The sequence below is a fragment of the Thalassophryne amazonica genome, chromosome 5, assembly GCF_902500255.1.
Source record: "Thalassophryne amazonica chromosome 5, fThaAma1.1, whole genome shotgun sequence".
Taxonomy (NCBI): Eukaryota; Metazoa; Chordata; class Actinopteri; order Batrachoidiformes; family Batrachoididae; genus Thalassophryne; species Thalassophryne amazonica.
In genome coordinates this window covers 110,411,636-110,432,205 of record NC_047107.1, presented here as the reverse complement: position 1 = coordinate 110,432,205, position 20,570 = coordinate 110,411,636, and the positions used below count along the sequence as shown (strand labels likewise).

At 40.9% G+C, this 20,570-nt stretch overlaps 1 protein-coding gene across 2 annotated transcripts in view; it reads right to left on the bottom strand.

Moving 5' to 3' along the window:
• The window catches only part of golga3 (golgin A3), a 79,217-nt gene that overhangs the window by 37,561 nt on the left and 21,086 nt on the right, over positions 1-20,570 (bottom strand). For both annotated transcript variants that reach the window (XM_034171085.1, XM_034171086.1), the window contains exons 6-10: positions 14,621-14,729; positions 8,951-9,257; positions 8,609-8,811; positions 2,218-2,355; positions 1,845-2,006 (exon numbers count right to left, since the gene is read on the bottom strand). In XM_034171085.1, the coding sequence (XP_034026976.1) occupies positions 1,845-2,006; positions 2,218-2,355; positions 8,609-8,811; positions 8,951-9,257; positions 14,621-14,729 (919 nt within the window). The remainder of the gene's footprint in view (positions 1-1,844; positions 2,007-2,217; positions 2,356-8,608; positions 8,812-8,950; positions 9,258-14,620; positions 14,730-20,570) is intronic.

Here is a 20,570-nt window from a genome sequence, read left to right as displayed (position 1 = left end):
TTTTTCTGGCTGGTCAACACCATGGCATGGCTACTGCGGCCCTCATCCCTGCACACACCGCCACAACTGTCCCAGCCCACACCTTTCACACACCTGTGCCACTACCAGGTGATGCAGCACTCATGGCAATGGCACCTGTTTCGCCTTGACAGTATCCTGAATCCGACTTATGTTTCTACCATGCAAAATTTGGACCCAGAGCCAAGTGTTGCCGCCCACCATGTGCTTTCAGCAGAAAGGAAAACAACCGGCCATACCAACAGGCTACTGTTCATCCTAGACACAGTCTCTGGGGGTCAGTTCCTGTGTGACACCAGTGCACAGAGAAGTATTCTGCCCGCTTTCAGACTGTATATCCTGGCAGATGAGTTTGGCACCTCCCTCACAACCACCAACGGCAGCCCCATACACAGGTATGGCATTCCACATGTGGACTTGTGTTTTGGAGGCCAGCAATTTAGCTGGGACTTCATCACGGCCCCTACGAGGCCCGTTTTGCAAATTGAAAACAAGAGACATAAACTTTGTGGTCAACACAGACGGTAAAGCTGAGCACATTTCAGTGGACCGCCTCAAGCCAGTCCACTTATATCTGGACAGAACCCACGGGGCACCGTGCTATTCAGCCCAGGTCCCCATTGTTCCCTTACACCACAGTGCTTCCGGCGCTGCAGTGCAGAGGAGTCGTGGCCAGATTATTGTATTTTGCCTCACCAGTTATAAAGCTTCATGATGATGTGGTAAAGAGCAGGATTTTCTTAAAAAGAAGACATGAAAGTTCAACTACAATTTGCAGATCTGAGATGTACCTATATTTGATCTTTTTTATTCAAATAAAATACTCTGCTTCACTCCACTGTTAAGCTAAGAGTGGTGATGTAAAATGTGCACAATTTCTGCAATTACAGCCAGAGAAGCCTATATTGTCTTCTGGGTTGTCTTGGTGGCTTTCCTCACTTGTCTCTTTCTTGCAGAGTCACTCAGTTTTTGATAACTGCCTCCTCCAGACACAGTTACCACACAGTACCATACAGTTTGTGTTTCATAAAGACTGATGCAAATTAAGTCCAAGACCTTTTCAGTGACTTGGAAATGTTTGTATACCCGTCTTGTCCGAAGAAAACTGGCAATAAAACTGAAGATTTATGTGTGTTATACCAAAGAGGACCATTACTTACGCAACCCATCACCTTGACTTTGATATTTTTATTTAATTTATATCAAGTTGTAGAGATTTGCTTTGAGTTTGAGTTTAAGGAAGAGAATTTTAGAAATTTTAATATCAAGAAGCCTGAATTACTTTTATCCCCCCTTAATGACAATTAATGTGCACTTTACCTTTTAATAATGTTTGAATGCAATTTAATGTAATAAATTGGACAGCATGAAATGTACTCACTACTTGAGTCGTTTTAAGGAGATACTTTTGTACTCTTACTCAAGTACTTATATTTTATGAGTACTTTAACTTTTACTTCAGTAAAGTAACAGTACTTTTACTCTACTCTACACAGACTCTGTATATATGTACAGAGTCTATGTTTTAAAACTGCGTTAAGTTCCATTTTGGCTAAATCATTCAGACCTGGCTCAAAGCACTGTAAATAGAATGACACATATAAGAAACAACCCAACTTCACCCAAAAGAGCATTGCTTTTGGCTGAACATGAAAAGCAGTTTCTGACTCAAAAAGGTTTGCGATCAATACTTTACAGGATGAAAATAAATGCATCTAGGGCTACTGATACTTATACACAGAAACCAAAAATAAAGAGAAAAATACAGTATGTCATCCTGTACTTCCAGCATCATAACTTGCTGTCAACATGAATAGTTACAGTACCTGTTCCAGTTCCCTTTCCAAAGTACTGGCTGTGTTGGCCAGTTTCAATAGGTGCTCTCGATCCTGCTCAAACTCATCCAGTTTATGTTGTAGGTCATCTTCCACCATGGTCTTGGCATCTTTTATCTGCTTGTACACAGCTTCCTGAGTAAGCATGTCAGCCTATATCAAAAACATTAAAAACATTTCAACAAACACCTTTTTCCTTAAAAAAAAAAAAACTATTATGAGAGTTACGCATGCTTACACACACACACACACACACACATTTTCTATACCCGTGTACTATAATTAAGGGTCACAGGGGCTGGAGCCTATCCCAGCAGTCATGGGGCAACACTATAAACAATATTTGTTTTTTTCCCACCATTACCTCAATGATCTGCAGCTGAACAGCAATACGCTCTTTTTCTTTGATGGAGCGGTGCTGGGTCTCTGTGAGTTGGTGGGACAGCGTCACATTTTCCAGCTTCAGATGTTCCAAGACACCAATCTGAGTCATCTGTCCAGCCTGGGATAGAAGAAAAAAAAAAAAAAAAAAAAAGGAGCAACGAGAGATTTCAGATCCTCACCCCTGATGATTAGTTCTTATTTTCTCAGGAAGATGTTTGTGTCTAATATTTATGAAATGTCACAGTAAAGGCAGTAAAACAGTCTACTAACAACCAAAACGGAACTAGCCTGCAAGTATGGTGCGTCTGAAAAGTATTCACAGTGCTTCACTTTTTTCCCCACATTTTTTATATTACAGTCTTATTTCAAAATGGATGAAAAAAAATTTTTTCCTCAAAATTCTGCACACAATACCCATAATGACAATGTGAAAAATTGTTTTTTTTTTTTGTTTGTTTTTAGATTTTTGTAAATTTTGAAAAAAACAAACAAAAAAAAAAACAAACAAAAAAAAGGAATCACATGCACATTAAGTATTCACAGTCTTTGCCATGAAGCTCAAAATTGAGCTCAGGTGCATCCTGTTTCCACTGATCATCATGATATGTTTCTACAGCTTAATTGGAGTCCACCTGGAGTAAATTCAGTTGAATGGACATGATTTGGAAGGACACACACCTGTCTACATACAGTGCCCTCCAAAAGTATTGGAACACTTGGTATTTCACACATTTTAATTTATGTCATTTCAAATACAAAAAAAAAAAAATCTTCCTTAAACTCAAACTGAAAGCAAATCTCTACAACTTCACCTAAATAAATTAAAAATATAAAAGACAAGATGATGGTTTGCATAAGTAACAGCAAAGCTTTAGCATAACATCTGTCTGTTTTATTGACAGGTTTCATCAGACAAGTCAGGGGATGGATACATGAACATTTCCAAGTCATTGAATATGTCCTGGACTTTATTTACAACCCCTGGCAAAAATTACGGAATCGCCGGCCTCAGAGGATGTTCATTCAGTTGTTTAATTTTGTAGAAAAAAAGCAGATCACAGACATGACACAAAACTAAAGTCATTTCAAATGGCAACTTTCTGGCTTTAAGAAACACTATAAGAAATCAAGAAAAAAATATTACGGCAGTCAGTAACGGTTACTTTTTTAGACCAAGCAGAGGAAAAAAATATGGAATCACTCAATTCTGAGGAAAAAATTATGGAATCACCCTGTAAATTTTCATCCTCAAAACTAACACCTGCATCAAATCAGATTTGCTCGTTGACATTGACCCTGTGCCATGACATTGACCCTATATGTCTTCTTGCAAGGAATATTTTCGCAGTTTTTGCTCTATGGCAAGATGCATTATCATCTTGAAAAATGATATCATCCCCAAACATCCTTTCAATTGATGGGATAAGAAAAGTGTCCAAAATATCAACGTAAACTTGTGCATTTATTGATGATGTAATGACAGCCATCTCCCCAGTGCCTTTACCTGACATGCAACCCCATATCATCAATGACTGTGGAAATTTACATGTTCTCTTCAGGCAGTCATCTTTATAAATCTCATTGGAACGGCACCAAACAAAAGTTCCAGCATCATCATCTTGCCCAATGCAGATTCGAGATTCATCACTGAATATGACTTTCATCCAGTCATCCACAGTCCACAATTGCTTTTCCTTAGCCCATTGTAACCTTGTTTTTTTTCTGTTTAGGTGTTAATGATGGCTTTCGTTTAGCTTTTGTGTATGTAAATCCCATTTCCTTTAGGCGGTTTCTTACAGTTCGGTCACAGACGTTGACTCCAGTTTCCTCCCATTCATTCCTCATTTGTTTTGTTGTGCATGTTCGATTTTTGAGACATATTGTTTTAAGCTTTCTTTCTTGACGCTTTGATGTCTTCCTTGGTCTACCAGTATGTTTGCCTTTAACAACCTTCACAAGTTTGTATTTGGTCCAGAGTTTAGACACAGCTGACTGTGAACAACCAACATCTTTTGCAACATTGCGTGATGATTTACCCTCTTTTAACAGTTTGATAATCCTCTCCTTTGTTTCAGTTGACATCTCTCATGTCTGAGCCATGATTCATGTCAGTCCACTTGGTGCAACAGCTCTCCAAGGTGTGTTCACTCCTTTTTTAGATGCAGACTAATGAGCAGATCTGATATGATGCAGGTGTTAGTTTTGGGGATGAAAATTTACAGGGTGATTCCATAATTTTTTCCTCAGAATTGAGTGATTCCATATTTTTTTCCTCTGCTTGGTCTAAAAAAGTAACCATTACTGACTGCCACAATCTTTTTTCTTGATTTCTTATAGTGTTTCTTAAAGCCAGAAAGTTGCCATTTGAAATGACTTTAGTTTTGTGTCATGTCTGTGATCTGCTTTTTTTCTACAAAATTAAACAACTGAATGAACATCCTCTGAGGCCGGTGATTCCATCATTTTTGCCAGGGGTTGTACATCAATTATGAAGGAATACAAAGAGTATGGTACATCTGTGTGGAGTAGATAGTTTTCAAAAACTGAGTGACTGTGCAAGGAGAAGAGTGAGGAAAGCCACAGAGACACCCAGAAGTGGCTTCTCTGGCTGTGGTTAGAGAAATTGTATACAGTGCATGTTTTGCATTTTGTATCCTCAGTTATACAGCTTCAAGTTTCATGAAGTGGTATAGAGGAGGATTTTCTTAAAATGAAGACCTGAAAGTTCAGCGACAATTTGCCAGAAGGTACATCTGAGTTTCAAGAATAGATCTGATGTTTTGGTCAAAGAAAATCATTTCAGTTGGGTTTAAGGATATAAATTTTTATTTTTTTGTATTTGAAATGGCATAAACAAATTAGCAAAATGTCTGAAATACCAAGTGTTCCAATACTTTTGGAGGGCACTGTATAAGGTCCCACAGTTGACAATGCATGTCAGAGCCAAACCAAGCATGAAGTCAAAGGAATGGTCTGTAGACCGAGACACGATTGTCCACAGGCACAAATCTGGGGAAGTGTACAGAAACATTTCGTCTAGACTGAGTGATCGAAGGAGAAGGGCCTCAATCAGGGAGCTGAATAAGAACCTGATGGCCACTCTTGTCAGAGCTCCAGCATTCCTCTGTGGATAGAGGAGAACCTTCCAGATGGACAACCATCTCTGCAGCAATCCACCAATCAGGCCTGTATGGTAGAGTGGCCAGACAATCAATCAATCAATTCAATCAATTTTATTTATATAGCGCCAAATCACAACAAACAGTTGCCCCAAGGCGCTTTATATTGTAAGGCAAGGCCATAGAATAATTACGTAAAAACCCCAATGGTCAAAACGATCCCCTGTGAGCAAGCACTTGGCGACAGTGGGAAGGAAAAACTCCCTTTTAACAGGAAGAAACCTCCAGCAGAACCAGGCTCAGGGAGGGGCAGTCTTCTGCTGGGACTGGTTGGGGCTGAGGGAGAGAACCAGGAAAAAGACATGCTGTGGAGGGGAGCAGAGATCAATCACTAATGATTAAATGCAGAGTGGTGCATACAGAGCAAAAAGAGAAAAACACTCAGGAAGCCAATGAAGAGAGGCCAATATGGGTGAGATATGCTCTCTCCTAGTCCCCGTTAGTACTCTAGCTGCAGCATTTTGAATTAACTGAAGGCTTTTCAGGGAACTTTTAGGACAACCTGATAATAATGAATTACAATAGTCCAGCCTAGAGGAAATAAATGCATGAATTAGTTTTTCAGCATCACTCTGAGACAAGACCTTTCTAATTTTAGAGATATTGCGTAAATGCAAAAAAGCAGTCCTACATATTTGTTTAATATGCTCATTGAATGACATATCCTGATCAAAAATGACTCCAAGATTTCTCACAGTATTACTAGAGGTCAGGGTAATGCCATCCAGAGTAAGGATCTGGTTAGACACCATGTTTCTAAGATTTGTGGGGCCAAGTACAATAACTTCAGTTTTATCTGAGTTTAAAAGCAGGAAATTAGAGGTCATCCATGTCTTTATGTCTGTAAGACAATCCTGCAGTTTAGCTAATTGGTGTGTGTCCTCTGGCTTCATGGATAGATAAAGCTGGGTATCATCTGCGTAACAATGAAAATTTAAGCAATGCCGTCTAATAATACTGCCTAAGGGAAGCATGTATAAAGTGAATAAAATTGGTCCTAGCACAGAACCTTATGGAACTCCATAATTAACCTTAGTCTGTGAAGAAGATTCCCCATTTACATGAACAAATTGTAATCTATTACATAAATATGATTCAAACCACCGCAGTGCAGTGCCTTTAATACCTATGGCATGCTCTAATCTCTGTAATAAAATTTTATGGTCAACAGTATCAAAAGCAGCACTGAGGTCTAACAGAACAAGCACAGAGATGAGTCCACTGTCTGAGGCCATAAGAAGATCATTTGTAACCTTCACTAATGCTGTTTCTGTACTATGATGAATTCTAAAACCTGACTGAAACTCTTCAAATAGACCATTCCTCTGCAGATGATCAGTTAGCTGTTTTACAACTACCCTTTCAAGAATTTTTGAGAGAAAAGGAAGGTTGGAGATTGGCCTATAATTAGCTAAGATAGCTGGGTCAAGTGATGGCTTTTTAAGTAATGGTTTAATTACTGCCACCTTAAAAGCCTGTGGTACATAGCCAAGACAGAAGCCACACATGGCAGCCCGCCTGGAGTTTGTCAAAAGGCACGTGAAGGACTCTCAGACCACAAGAAACAAAATTCTCTGGTGTGATGAGACAAAGATTGAAGTCTCTGGCATGAATGCCAGGCGTCATGTTTGGGGAAAAAACAGTCACCATCCCTACAGTGAAGCATGGTGGTGACAGCATCATGCTGTGGGAATTTTTTTCAGCAGCAGGAATTGGGATACTAGTCAGGATTGAGGGAAAGATGAATGCAACAATGTACAGAGACATCCTGGATGAAAACCTGCTCCAGAGTGCTCTTGACCTCAAATTGGGGCGACTGTTCATCTTTCAGCAGGCTAATGACCCTAAGCACACAGCCAAGATATTAAAGAAGTGGCTTCAGGACAACAGTCCCAATGCAACTTGATGGAGCTTGAGAGGTGTTTCAAAGAGGAATGGGTAGAACTGCCCAAAGATAGGTGCACCAAGCTTGTGGCATCATATTCAAGAAGACCTGATGCTGTAATTGCTTCCGAAGGTGCATCAACAAAGTACTCAGCAAAGGATGTGAATACTTATGTACGTGTGATTTCTTAGTTTTTATTTTTTATAAATTTGAAAAAAACAAAACAAAAAACAACCTTTTTTCATGTTGCCATTATGGGGTATTTTGACAAGAATTTTGAGGGAAAAAAATGAATTTACTCCATTGTGGAATAAGGCTGTAACAAAAAATGTGGAAAAAGTGAAGCGCTGCGAATACTTTCTGGATGCAAAAAAAAAAAAAAAAAAAAAAAAAAAAAAAAAAAAAAAAAAAAAAAAATCCAAAATGAAAAGTGTCAGAGGAGTAATGAATACACAGCACGTTCACATGCACTGCACCATCTGTCCAAACCTACTGGTTGCCTAAATCTGCTGGAAAATGTTTTTTCAGATTTTTTTTTTTTTTTTTATGATCTTGACCTTTAACTGATCTGCTCCAAAATGTAATCATGTGGAGACAACAACCCAAGAAATATTTGGTGAACATTTCCTTACCAGTTATTCTGTATGCAGGTACACAACTGATTAAAATACCCTGAGGCACCACTGGTGCACAGCTTAATTACAATCCTTATCCAAATCTACTCCAAAGTTAGCTTCTTCCCAGTCCCACAACCTAACATAAATTATAAAAATCTTATTCAAATTTTATCAGTTAACAAGTTCATAAATAGACAAAGAAACAAGGGCACTTCAGTACCCGTTGCCCCTTTGGAATTAGTTCAAGATAATAAAACATGAACTACATCTATAGGCATTTATTTTCTAATTCCTGACTGCTTTCTGAACCTTGATTTGGACATAACATCAATTTCAATGTGTTATTTGCAGTGTCAACAATAATAAAGTAATTTCTTTACTTGTAAATTAATGCTTGTCCTAATGTGAGCAGAATACTGTAGTTCACAGACAAATAATTCAGGAACATTAATGTCACTCATTAGGCTGACAGATGCCAGCCTACCAAAATAACCAACTAAACGCTGCAACAATAGTTGTTCCTGTTAGTCATTCTCAGAAGGACAGAGAAAGCATCTGATGCTACAGAGCATCCATCTTGAAGCTAGCTTGAAGGGCTGAAGGTTGAAAATGACCATTCACAACTCAAGCGTCCCACTCCCTCAGTAAGGTGAACAATGACAAGTCCATCTGAATCTGCATCAGCATTACCTGCATGTTAGCCATTTGGCCTTGCAATCGTACTCGTGCCTCCTGGGCCATTGCGAGCTGCTGCTGGTACCACTGTCGGACTTGCTGCAGGGAGTCAATTTCAGCCTGGGAGGTCTTCAGTCGACTTTGTAGGGTGCTACGCTCCAACTGAACCTGTTGAAGCTGACTCTGAAGGCCGCCCATCTGCTGACGCAAGTCCTGGACTGTAAATATATGATTAAAAGCATTAAACCATTTAAGCCTGAGAACGGATGTGCAAAATGGCAGTAAGAAGGTTCTTCTAAAATCATACTACATAATGTGTCACCTTAAAGCAGATTCAGCACGGTCAATCTCACTCACCTGTATTGTCCCTCAAGGTTACAGCCTTTTGCATCTCCTCCACTTTCCCCATCAGCCTGTTGTATTGGTCTTCGGCCACCTTCAGGTCATTGCTTAGAGAAGCCAGACTGGCATTCTTGCTTTCCAAACTTCCCTGAAGTTCTACCATTGCCTTTTCCAGCTGGATGCAGTTTTGGCGTAGCGTGCCAACCTCTGACGTAAGAGCACTCTGCTTCTCATGGCTGACATGAGCCTCCTCCATCTGAGCCTGCAGCTGAGCATTCACTGTAGCAAGCTGGGCCTGGAGCTCTGTCTTCTCCTTGAGAGCCTGGAAAACAAGATAGTGTGATCAATAATGAGGTAAAATCCAAGAGAGTATTAAATTAATAATTTTCATAACTTCACAAGGCATTCCTTTATAACATTAATGTTATTCCTGACAAGAGCATCTGTTCAAGATTCATGAGGAATGTATGAAGATGACTCACAGTAAATTCAACACTGCCAAAAGATGCAAAAACAAGAAAATGGATCAAATGGCCACCAAACTAAACACACAAGTAAAAATCCTCCCACCACTGAAAATACTTGCTAAAAGTAAACGTGCCGCATAAACGACAGCCATAATCACCAAATTGGAAAACTAAATATAACAAAAAAAAACAATCAGCGTAAGAGAAACAGCCACATTACCAAAGTCCACAAGCAGAAAGCAATGAAAAGTGAGAAATGTTTGACCATTTCAATTCCTCAATGATGTGATTTTTGTGCATCCACTGCAATAAGAATGTCATCCTCTATGCAGTCTAATCACTTATTCCTTAATAGTCAAAAGCAAGCACCTGCACAAACAGCATGAGAATGCATCAAAGCTAAATTTCTGGGGTTTGGTCTGTGGCTGGGATTTTTTTATGTAGTCTCTGTGTCTTTAGGTGTTTGATCATGTTCTGTCTCCTTTTGTCTGTGCCCTTCAGGAGAGTTCCTGTCATGTCTCTCTGTGTTCAGTGGGTGTTTGTTGATCATGTCTGTTCCCCGTGTTCCACCCCTGCATCCTCCCCTGTCAGTCTGGTTGTCTCTTCCTAGTGCACTTTATTACTACTGAGTTCTCTGTTGGTTTTGGTAGTCTGAGTGTTATGCACGCCCCCTCCTCCTCTTGTCACTCATGTCTGTGCATGTGGATGTGATTGTTTGTATCCGTTCCGTGTGGGGTGTGGAGTCTTGCATTTTCTGTGTGGGGGCACGTCCCATGATCATGTTTGTGTTCGTCCGGTGGACCCCTATGGGGTGGGGTGTGTGTGTGTGTGTGTGTATGCGTAGGTAGCATGCTTCTCTCCCTTCCGTGTCTTGTGTGAGTGTGTGTGGATACACAAATGTATTTTAGTGGACATGTGGGTGTGTGTGGAGCCTGTGGGTGTTTGTGTCGGTTCACTGGCTGTCTGCGTGTGTATGAGTGTGAACCTCTGTGTCCCACGGTTTCATCTTTCTGTTCCATGGGCTGCACGCGGTTGCCATGGCCACGCCTGACAGTTGGGTGCAGCGCTTGTCAGTTCTGCCATGTTTGACGGTCCCGGCCCTCGCAATCGTAGTTAGAGCGGCCATGTTTCATTATATTTATGTTCTGGGATCAGTTTTACCCTTGTGATGTCTTCTGTTTGATTTTCGATCTGGTCTGCCTCATTCGTTTTGTCACTTGGGTTATTTATTTCTTTGTTTGCATTTTTTCAGAGTGCCTCTAATCATCTGTTTGCCTTAGTCACTCCCTCTGTGGATTTGTGTTCCTTGCTTTATTTTTCGCCTCAACCTTAGATGTCTTGGTTTGTCACTTTGTGTTCGGTTCAGTTTCACATACACCTGTAGTTCTGTCTCACTGTTAGCGGTGCAACTGTGTTAATCAGTTCATTTCTATAGCCGCACCTTCTTTCTGTTCAGTTGCCGGTCAATTACTTTCTGTACCAGCGTATCATCATTTTTTCTGTCCGTCAGTCTGCATGCTGTAACTCAGCCACATGGGGTGTGCAGCCAGTACATTCTGACTGCCGGTCCCAAGCCCGGACAAATGAGGAGGGTTGCGTCAGGAAGGGCATCCGGCGTAAAACAAGCCAACCCAACTATGCAGACTCAGAATCGAATTCCCATACCGGATCGGTCGCGGCCCGGGTTAACAACGTCCGCCACCAGTGCTACTGCCCAACAGGGTGCCGGTGGAAATTGGGCTACTGCTGGGCGAAGATGACGAAGAAGAGGAGGAAAACGTTGCCACGAACAGCGGGAGAAGAAGAAAACTAGAAGGGTGGAAATGAGAGTGGGGACTTTGAATGTTGGTAGTATGACTGGTAAAGGGAGAGAGCTGGCTGATATGATGGAGAGGAGAAAGGTAGACATATTGTGTGTGCAAGAGACCAAGTGGAAGGGAAGTAAGAGCAGGAGCATCGGCGTTGGGTACAAGTTGTTGTACCATGGTGAGGACAGGAAGAGAAATGGTGTTGGGGTTATTTTAAAGGAAGAGTATGTTAAAAGTGTGTTGGAGGTTAAGCGAGTGTCTGACAGGGTGATGAGTGTGAAGTTGGAAATTGAAGGGGTGATGATGAATATCATCAGTGCATATGCCCCACAGGTAGGTTGAGAGATGAAGGAGAAAGATGATTTCTGGAGTGTGTTAGATGAGGTGGTGGAGAGTGTGCCCAAGCATGAAAGAGTGGTGATAGGAGCAGACTTCAATGGGCATGTTGGTGAAGGGAACAGAGGTGATGAAGTAATGGGTAGATATGGTATCAAGGATAGGAATGGGGAAGGACAGATGGTAGTTGATTTTGCAAAAAGGATGGAAATGGCTGTGGTGAATACCTACTTTAAGAAAAGGGAGGAGCACAGGGTAACATATAAGAGTGGAGGAAGGTGCACACAGGTGGACTACATTCTTTATAGGAGATGCAAGCTAAAAGAAATCACAGACTGTAAGGTGGTAGCAGGAGAGAGTGTCACTAGACAGCATAGGATGGTTGTTTGTAGGATGATTTTAGAGGTAAAGAAGAAGGAGAGAGAGAGCTCAACAAAGGATCAGATGGTGGAAGCTGAAGGAGGAAGACTGTTGTGTGAAATTTAGCGAGCAGGTGTGAGAAGCACTAGTTGGAGGGGAAGCAATTTTGGACAACTGGAAAAGTACTGCAGATGTGGTGAGGGAGACAGCTAGGGCAGTACTGGGTATGACATCTGGACAGTGGAAGGAAGACAAGGAGACTTGGTGGTGGAATGAAGAGGTCCAGGAAAGCATAAGGAGAAAGAGGTTGGCGAAAAAGTTTTGGGATAGTTGGAGAGATGAAGAAAGTAGACAGGAGTACAAGGAGATGCGGCGTAAGGCGAGAAGAGAAGTGGCAAAAGCAAAGGAAAAGGCATATTGCGAGCTGTACAAGAAGTTGAATAGTAAGGAAGGAGAAAAGGACTTGTACCGATTGGCCAGACAAAGGGACAGAGCTGGAAAGGATGTGCAGCAGGTTAGGGTGGTAAAAGATGCACATGGTAATGTGCTGACAAGTGAGGAGTGTGTGCTGAGAAGGTGGCGGGAATATTTTGAAGAGTTGATGAATAAAGAAAATGAGCGCGAGAAAAGGCTGGATGATGTGGTGAGAGCAAATCAGGAAGTAAAAGAGATTAGCAAGGAAGAAGTGAGGGCTGCTATGAAGAGGATGAAGAGTGGAAAGACAGTTGGTCCAGATGACATTCCAATGGAGGTATGGAAATGTCTAGGCGAGATGGCAGTAGAGTTTCTAACCAGATTGTTTAATAAAATCTTGGAAAGTGAGAGGATGCCTGAGGAGTGGAGACAAAGTGTGCTGTTCCTATTTTCAAGAACAAGGGTGATGTGCAGAGCTGCAGTAACTACAGAGACATAAAGCTGATGAGCCACAGCATGAAGTTATGGGAAAGAGTAGTAGAAGCTAGGCTTAGAAAACAGGTGAAGATCTGTGAGCAGCAATATGGTTTCATGCCAAGAAAGAGCACTACAGATGCAATGTTTGCTCTAAGAATACTGTTGGAAAGGTACAGAGGAGGACAGAAAGAGTTACATTGTGTGTTTGTGGACTTAGAAAAAGCTTATGATAGGGTGCCAAGAGAAGAGTTGTGGCATTGTATGAGGAAGTCTGGAGTGGCAGAGAAGTATGTTAGGGTAGTGCAGGACATGTACAAGAATAGTGTGACAGCGGTGAGATGCGCAGTCGGAATGACAGACTCATTCAAGGTGGAGGTGGGATTACACCAAGGATCAGCTCTGAGTCCTTTCTTGTTTGCATTGGTGATGGACAGGTTGACAGATGAGATCAGACAGGAGTCCCCATGGACTATGATGTTTGCAGATGACATTGTGATCTGTAGTGAGAGTAGAGAGCAAGTTGAGTCTAGTCTGGAGAAGTGGAGATATGCTTTGGAGAGAAGGGGAATGAAAGTCAGTAGAAGCAAGACTGAGTACATGTGTGTGAATGAGAGGGAGCCCAGTGGAATAGTGCAGTTACAAGGAATAGAAGTGGTGAAAGTAGATGAGTTTAAATATTTGGGGTCAACTGTTCAAAGTAATGGAGAGTGTGGTAGAGAGATGAAGAAGAGAGTGCAGGCAGGGTGGAGTGGGTGGAGAAAGGTGGCAGGAGTGATTTGTGACCGAAGAATATCAGCAAGAGTGAAGGGGAAAGTTTACTAAACAGTAGTGAGACCAGCTATGTTGTATGGTTTAGAGACAGGGGCACTAACAAAAAGACAGGAGGCAGAGCTGGAGGTGGCAGAGCTGAAGATGTTGAGATTCTCTTTGGGAGTGACAAGAATGGACAAGATTATGAATGAACATATCAGAGAGACAGCTCAGGTGGGACGGTTTGGAGACAAAGTCAGAGAGGCGAGATTGAGATGATTTGGACATGTGCAGAGGAGGGATCCAGGGTATATAGGGAGAAGGATGCTGAGGATGGAGCCACCAGGCAGGAGGAGAAGGAGACCAAAGAGGAGGTTCATGGATGTGCTGAAAGAGGACATGCAGGTGGTTGGTGTGACAGAGGAAGATACAGAGGACAGGGTGAGATGGAAACGATTGATCTGCTGTGGCGACCCCTAACGGGAACAGCCGAAAGACAAAGAAGAAGAAGTCTGCATGCTGTAAACATTGCCTCCCTGTCAACTTTTAACAGTTGTTTTTCCATTGTCGTTCATCACCCTGTTTGTCATTTTTGGATTTTGCCAATTGGAGATTTTGGGCACACTTCATTGTCACTTTTGACAGTTGTCTTTTAGTTTTTGGTTTTATCACATTGTCTGCCTGTACAACATTCTGGATTTTTTCCACTGGGAGAGGTTGCCACATTTGTATTACCACCGTCACCTTGGATTATTAAAAACGCCCTGTTTGCACTTAACCCTTGTATGTCTGGCTGCCTGCATTCTAGGGTCCAAACCTAGTTATTAGTGGTTCCAACCACAACAAAAATACAGAAATACTTAAATTACGGTAATAACACAAAGACAAACTTATATCACACTGACTGAAGCAACACCGCTCTAAAAGTAATGAGTCAGGGATAGTTAAAAGACATTGACAATTGCGTAATATTGACAGAAATCCGTCGTAGCAACGGAGAACTTTAATCCCCGTGTACTGCACATGCATTGAAGTGTGCTTTCTGAACAAGTAACAGACATTAGGATTGTAACCTGATTGGCCTCAGTAGACAAGGACTCCAGCTGCCCTTCGAGTCTCATTTTGTCTTTCAATACTTGGAGCATTTCATCCTGACCCATCACAGAACTCTCCAAAGAAACACTGAAACATATGAAAAATCACATGACGTTTAAAATGGTGGATGTGATTTTAAAATGCAAGTTTGACATCAAAAACCTTTCAAATCACTCAAGAATTGTGTAGACAGACACAATCATCGCATGCATCAATTGACCAAATTCCAACAAATAATTCTGCATGTTAAAGACACATTTTAACAGTAGATAACTTGCTTATGGGATTGAAAACAAAAAGTGTGTGTAAAGGATTTTCCCCATCAAGGGCACCAATGCCCCCCTCTCCAACCCCCAACCTATAAATTTATTTGTCCATTCTTGTCCAAAAACATTTGGCTGAAGAAAATCTAAGAACATTTTTTTCACCATTAGGAATTTAACAATGAAGAACATATACAAAAGCTACAATTTTAAACAAACTTCAATAAAAAACAGCTACACCAGACTTCAGACAACTTTATTGATCCCAAAAAAGGGCAATTACGTTTACACTCCAATTACCTCAGACAAGATACAGCAATTAATCCACAATTATGTTATTATTATTATTATGTTATATTACAATAGGGATGGAGGGAGGGAGACATGCATCGTGTGTAGATGAGTTAAATTTCTGTCAATTTCTGTCGCTGTGTGTGTGTAAAGTCTGATGTTGCTAGGCAACAGCAGGCTGGGGGGGGGAGCGAATTCTGTAGATCCTTCTGGGGGAAAAGCAGGGAATTTGGCCTTCAGGAGCTGATAAGGCTGCCATGTTGATGTTTGGTGGAGAGATACAGAATTCTATTTACTGCACTCCTGACCGTCGAGAGTCCAAATTTAATATTCTCTGGTCCTCAGCAGTACAATTCATTTGCAATGCAGTGATTTGCTCCGAGATTGAATCCATTTTGCGTTTGAGTTCAAGAGTTCACGCAGTCTGAGATTACACAGCATTGCCCAACTCATTAATTATGACGAACTGATGAGGGGACAAAATTCTGGAAGCAGCCGTATTACTAATATTCCTGTGGGTCAGGGCAGCGCACAAACCAATCAGCACCAAACCTCCCACCATAAAAGCGAATAGGAATAAATCCTCAACGTCTTCCACAGAGAGTGGAGCCACGTGTCACACTCCATTCTCTCAGCCGTCGAGAGCAAAGCCCGCTGGGTAGGTTCCATCAGGGCACGCAGGGTCCCCAAACCCTGATCTCCTTGTCGAAAACAAATGGTGTCAATGGCGTTGAGAGACCAGCTGATCAATTCCATAGTTAATCCAAATCATAATTTGAAGAATTCACAGTCTGGTGAAGCTGGGACTTTGAAGGTCGGAGCAGAGATAGAGAGCAGAAAGGAGGAGAGGAGAGAGGAGGGGAGGAATGCGACCGTCCTTGCCGGAGTCCAAGCTGTTCAAGCGTACCGAGTGTGAGGATATGTGCACATACATACAACCCCTGGCGAAAATTATGGAATCACCGGCCTCGGAGGATGTTCATTCAGTTGTTTAATTTTGTAGAAAAAAAATTGTGGCAGTCAGTAACGGTTACTTTTTTAGACCAAGCAGAGGGGAAAAATATGGAATCACTCAATTCTGAGGAAAAATTATGGAATCATGAAAAAAGAAAGAAAGAACGCTCCAACACATCACTAGTATTTTGTTGCACCACCTCTGGCTTTTATAACAGCTTGCAGTCTCTGCATGGACTTATACTTATGGCATGGACTCTGCTCCCCCAGACCCCCCGCCTTTTTAAGCATTTTCCTTATTTTGCAGTTCAACTTCTGGAGGGGCTCAAGCCCCATACACCCCACCTTTTTAAGCATTGTTTTTTGTTTTTTTTTTTGCTACCCCCCCCCCCCCCCCCCCCAATTACAGCCCTCTTAACCCCTGCTATTTTAAGCATTTGTTTGTTTTTTTTGTTTTTTTTATGTAGATGTAAATTAATATTCAAAGTTTTCAGCTAGTTGACAGTAGGGCTGTACAATATGGCCAAATTATTGTATCTCAAATTGTCATAAATTGTCATGTAACTGTCACTTATATACAGGGTATCCATATTCTTGAGCTGCTTGGGTGTTACCATGCAGAGTTACCATGGGATAAAAAAGCTTTTCAACCGACCATCCGTGGTTCTCAAGACCAGGCACCTAAGTGGCTCTACTTTTTTTTTTTTTTTTTTTTTTTTAGATATTTAGGTGTACCTTAGTAAACACTAGTAGAGTTCCACCTTAGATTGAGACTGTATAATAGAAGATATACCTTACTGAATTGTCATATCAATATGATATACGATATGACTGATTTGACACAAAGTGCAGCAACAGTGAAAATTAAACATTCTTAAACAAAACAGTAATAACACACATTTTGCACTCATCATAAGGTTAGGATACTCTGCCCTCCAAAAGTATTGGAACACCTGGAATTTCACACATTTTAATTTGTTTAAGCCATTTTAAATACAAGAAAAACAAAAAATAAAGAATAAAAATTTCTAAAATTATCTGCCCCAAACTGAAAGGAAATCTATAAAACTTGTACAAAGTCCCAAAGTCACCAGTCTTGGGGTCACCATAGACAGCGATATTAAATTTGATAAATCAATGGTGTTTTGAAATCGTCCTTTTATCATCTCCGTCTTTTATCAAAGGTAAAACCATTTTTATCTTTTAACCTTTATGAACAAGTTGTGCATTCTTTTATTTCAAGTCGTCTGGACTACTGTAACGCACTTTATTTTAGCAGCACTCTTTCCCGTTTGCAGTTAGTCCACAACGCTGCAGTGTGACTTTTAACAGGGGCCTGGAAGCATGATCACATAACCCCAATTCTTGCATGTTTGCACTGGCTTCCTATTGATTTTAGAATTGCTTATAAGATTTTATTGTTTGTTTTTAAAGCTTTGAATGGAATGGCCCCTCAATACATTACTGACCTCCTTCAAATTTACTCTCCGGTACGAGGTCTGAGGGCCATTTCCAGCTCGTGGTACCTAAGACGAGACTTAAAACCAGGGGGGACAGGGCTTTCTCTGTGGCTGGCCCCAGACTTTGGAACGTTCTGCCCCTCCATGTCCGAACAGCCCCCACAGTGGAGTGTTTTGAGTCTTGTCTGAAGACCCACTTTTATTCTCTGGTTTTTAACACTGTGGAAGTTGTGTGGTCCTCTGTTTTATTGTTTCTGTTTTTATTTAGGTTGATTTTTATTGGTTTTATCTTTTGTATGCTGTATTTATTTATTTATTTATTTAATCTTGCATATTTTATTTATTTTTTATTGTTAATTTTCTTATTTTTAATTTATTTCTTGACTATTGGGGTTTTATGTATCGTGATTCTATGTGCAGCACTTTGGAACGTATTTGTTGGTAAATGTGCTATATAACTAAAATGGACTGGATTGGATTGATAAAACCTGTAAATACAACCCCTGGCAGAAATTATGGAATCACCGGCCTCGGAGGATGTTCATTCAGTTGTTTAATTTTGTAGAAAAAAAAGCAGATCACAGCCATGACACAAAACTAAAGTCATTTCAAATGGCATCTTTTTGGCTTTAAGAAACACTATAAGAAATCAGGAAAAAACTAATTGTGGCAGTCAGTAACAGTTACTTTTTTTAGACCAAGCAGAAGGAAAAAAATATGGAATCACTCAATTCTGAGGAAAAAATTATGGAATCATGAAAAACAAAAGAACGCTCCAACACATCACTAGTATTTTGTTGCACCACCTCTGGCTTTTATAACAGCTTGCAGTCTCTGAGGCGTGGACTTAATGAGTGACAAACAGTGACAAACAGTACTCTTCATCAATCTGGCTCCAACTTTCTCTGATTGCTGTTGCCAGATCAGCTTTGCAGGTTGGAGTCTTGTCATGGACCATTTTGTTCAACTTCCACCAAAGATTTTCAATTGGATTAAGATCCGGACTATTTGCAGGCCATGACATTGACCCTATGTGTGTTTTTGCAAGGAATGTTTTCACAGTTTTTGCTCTATGGCAAGATGCATTATCATCTTGAAAAATGATTTAATCACCCCCAAACATCCTTTCAATTGATGGGATAAGAAGAGTGTCCAAATTATCAACGTAAACTTGTGCATTTATTGATGATGTAATGACAGCCATCTCCCCAGTGCCTTTACCTGACATGCAGCACCATATCATCAATGACTGTGGAAATTTACATGTTCTCTTCAGGCAGTCATCTTTATAAATCTCATTGGAACGGCACCAAACAAAAGTTCCAGCATCATCACCTCATCACCTCATCATCATTTCTTACAGTTCGGTCACAGACGTTGACTCCAGTTTCCTCCCATTCGTTCCTCATTTGTTTTGTTGTGCATTTTCGATTTTTGAGACATATTGCTTTAAGTTTTCTGTCTTGACACTTTGATGTCTTCCTTGGTCTACCAGTATGTTTGCCTTTAACAACCTTCCCATGTTTGTATTTGGTTCAGAGTTTAGACACAGCTGACTGTGAACAACCAACATCTTTTGCAACATTGCGTGATGATTTACCCTCTTAAGAGTTTGATAATCCTCTCCTTTGTTTTAATTGACATCTCTCGTGTTGGAGCCATGATTCATGTCAGTCCACTTGGTGCAACAGCTCTCCAAGGTGTGATCACTCCTTTTTAGATGCAGACTAACGAGCAGATCTGATTTGATGCAGGTGTTAGTTTTGGGGATGACAATTTACAGGGTGATTCCATAATTTATTCCTCAGAATTGAGTGAGTCCATATTTTTTTTTCCTCTGCTTGGTCTAAAAAAGTAACCGTTACTGACTGCCACAATTTTTTTTTCTTGATTTCTTATAGTGTTTCTTAAAGCCAGAAAGTTGCCATTTGAAATTACTTTAGTTTTGTGTCATGTCTGTGATCTGCTTTTTTTCTACAAAATTAAACAACTGAATGAACATCCTCCGAGGCCGGTGATTCCATAATTATTGCCAGGGGTTGTGTGTGTGTGTATATATATATATATATATGTGTATGTGTGTGTGTGTGTGAGAAGGCGCACAGCCTGCATTTCTTGAGGGGTGGGTCATTTTTTAATGAAAACTGAGCCTTTTTGGTGGTTGTTTGATCTAAAATGAAATTTACCATAAACATGCAGAATTTATAAGGTGTATGTAAATGGTGTATGTACAGTTCACCCAGAAATTCACACCACTTCACTTTTTCCACATTTTGTTATGTTGCAGCCCTTTTCCAAAACGGAGTAAATTCACCCCCCCCCCCCCCCCCAAAAAAAAAAAAATTCTACTCACAACAATGACAACATGAAAAACACTCTTGTTTTTACATATTTGCAAATTTATTAAAAATACAAAACTAAGAAATCACATGGACATTAGTCTCCCAGTTCCTGTTGCCGAAAAACATCCCCACAGCATGATGCTGCACCACCATGCTTCACTGCAGGGATGGTGCCTGGTTTCCTCCAAATATGATGCCTGGCATTCACACAAAAGGGTTCAATCTTTGGCTCAAAAGACCAGAGAATTTTGTTTCTCATGTTCTGAGAGTCCTTCAGGTGCCTTTTGGCAAACTCCAGGTGGGCTGCCATGTGCCTTTTACTAAGGAGTGGCTTCCATCTGGCCAATCTACCATAGAGGCCTGATTGGTGGATTGCTGCAGAGTGGTTGTCCATCTGGAAGGTTCTCCTCCCTCCACAGAGGAATGTCAGAGCTCTAACAGAATGAACATAGGGTTCTTGGTCACCTCCCTGACAAAGGCCCTTCTCCCTTGATCACTGGGATCTTCAAAACAGCAGAAATGTTTCTGTACCCTTACCCAGATTTGTGCCTCAAGATAATCCTGACTTGGAGGGCTACAGACAATTCCACTGACTTCATGCTCTGTTTGTGCTCTGAC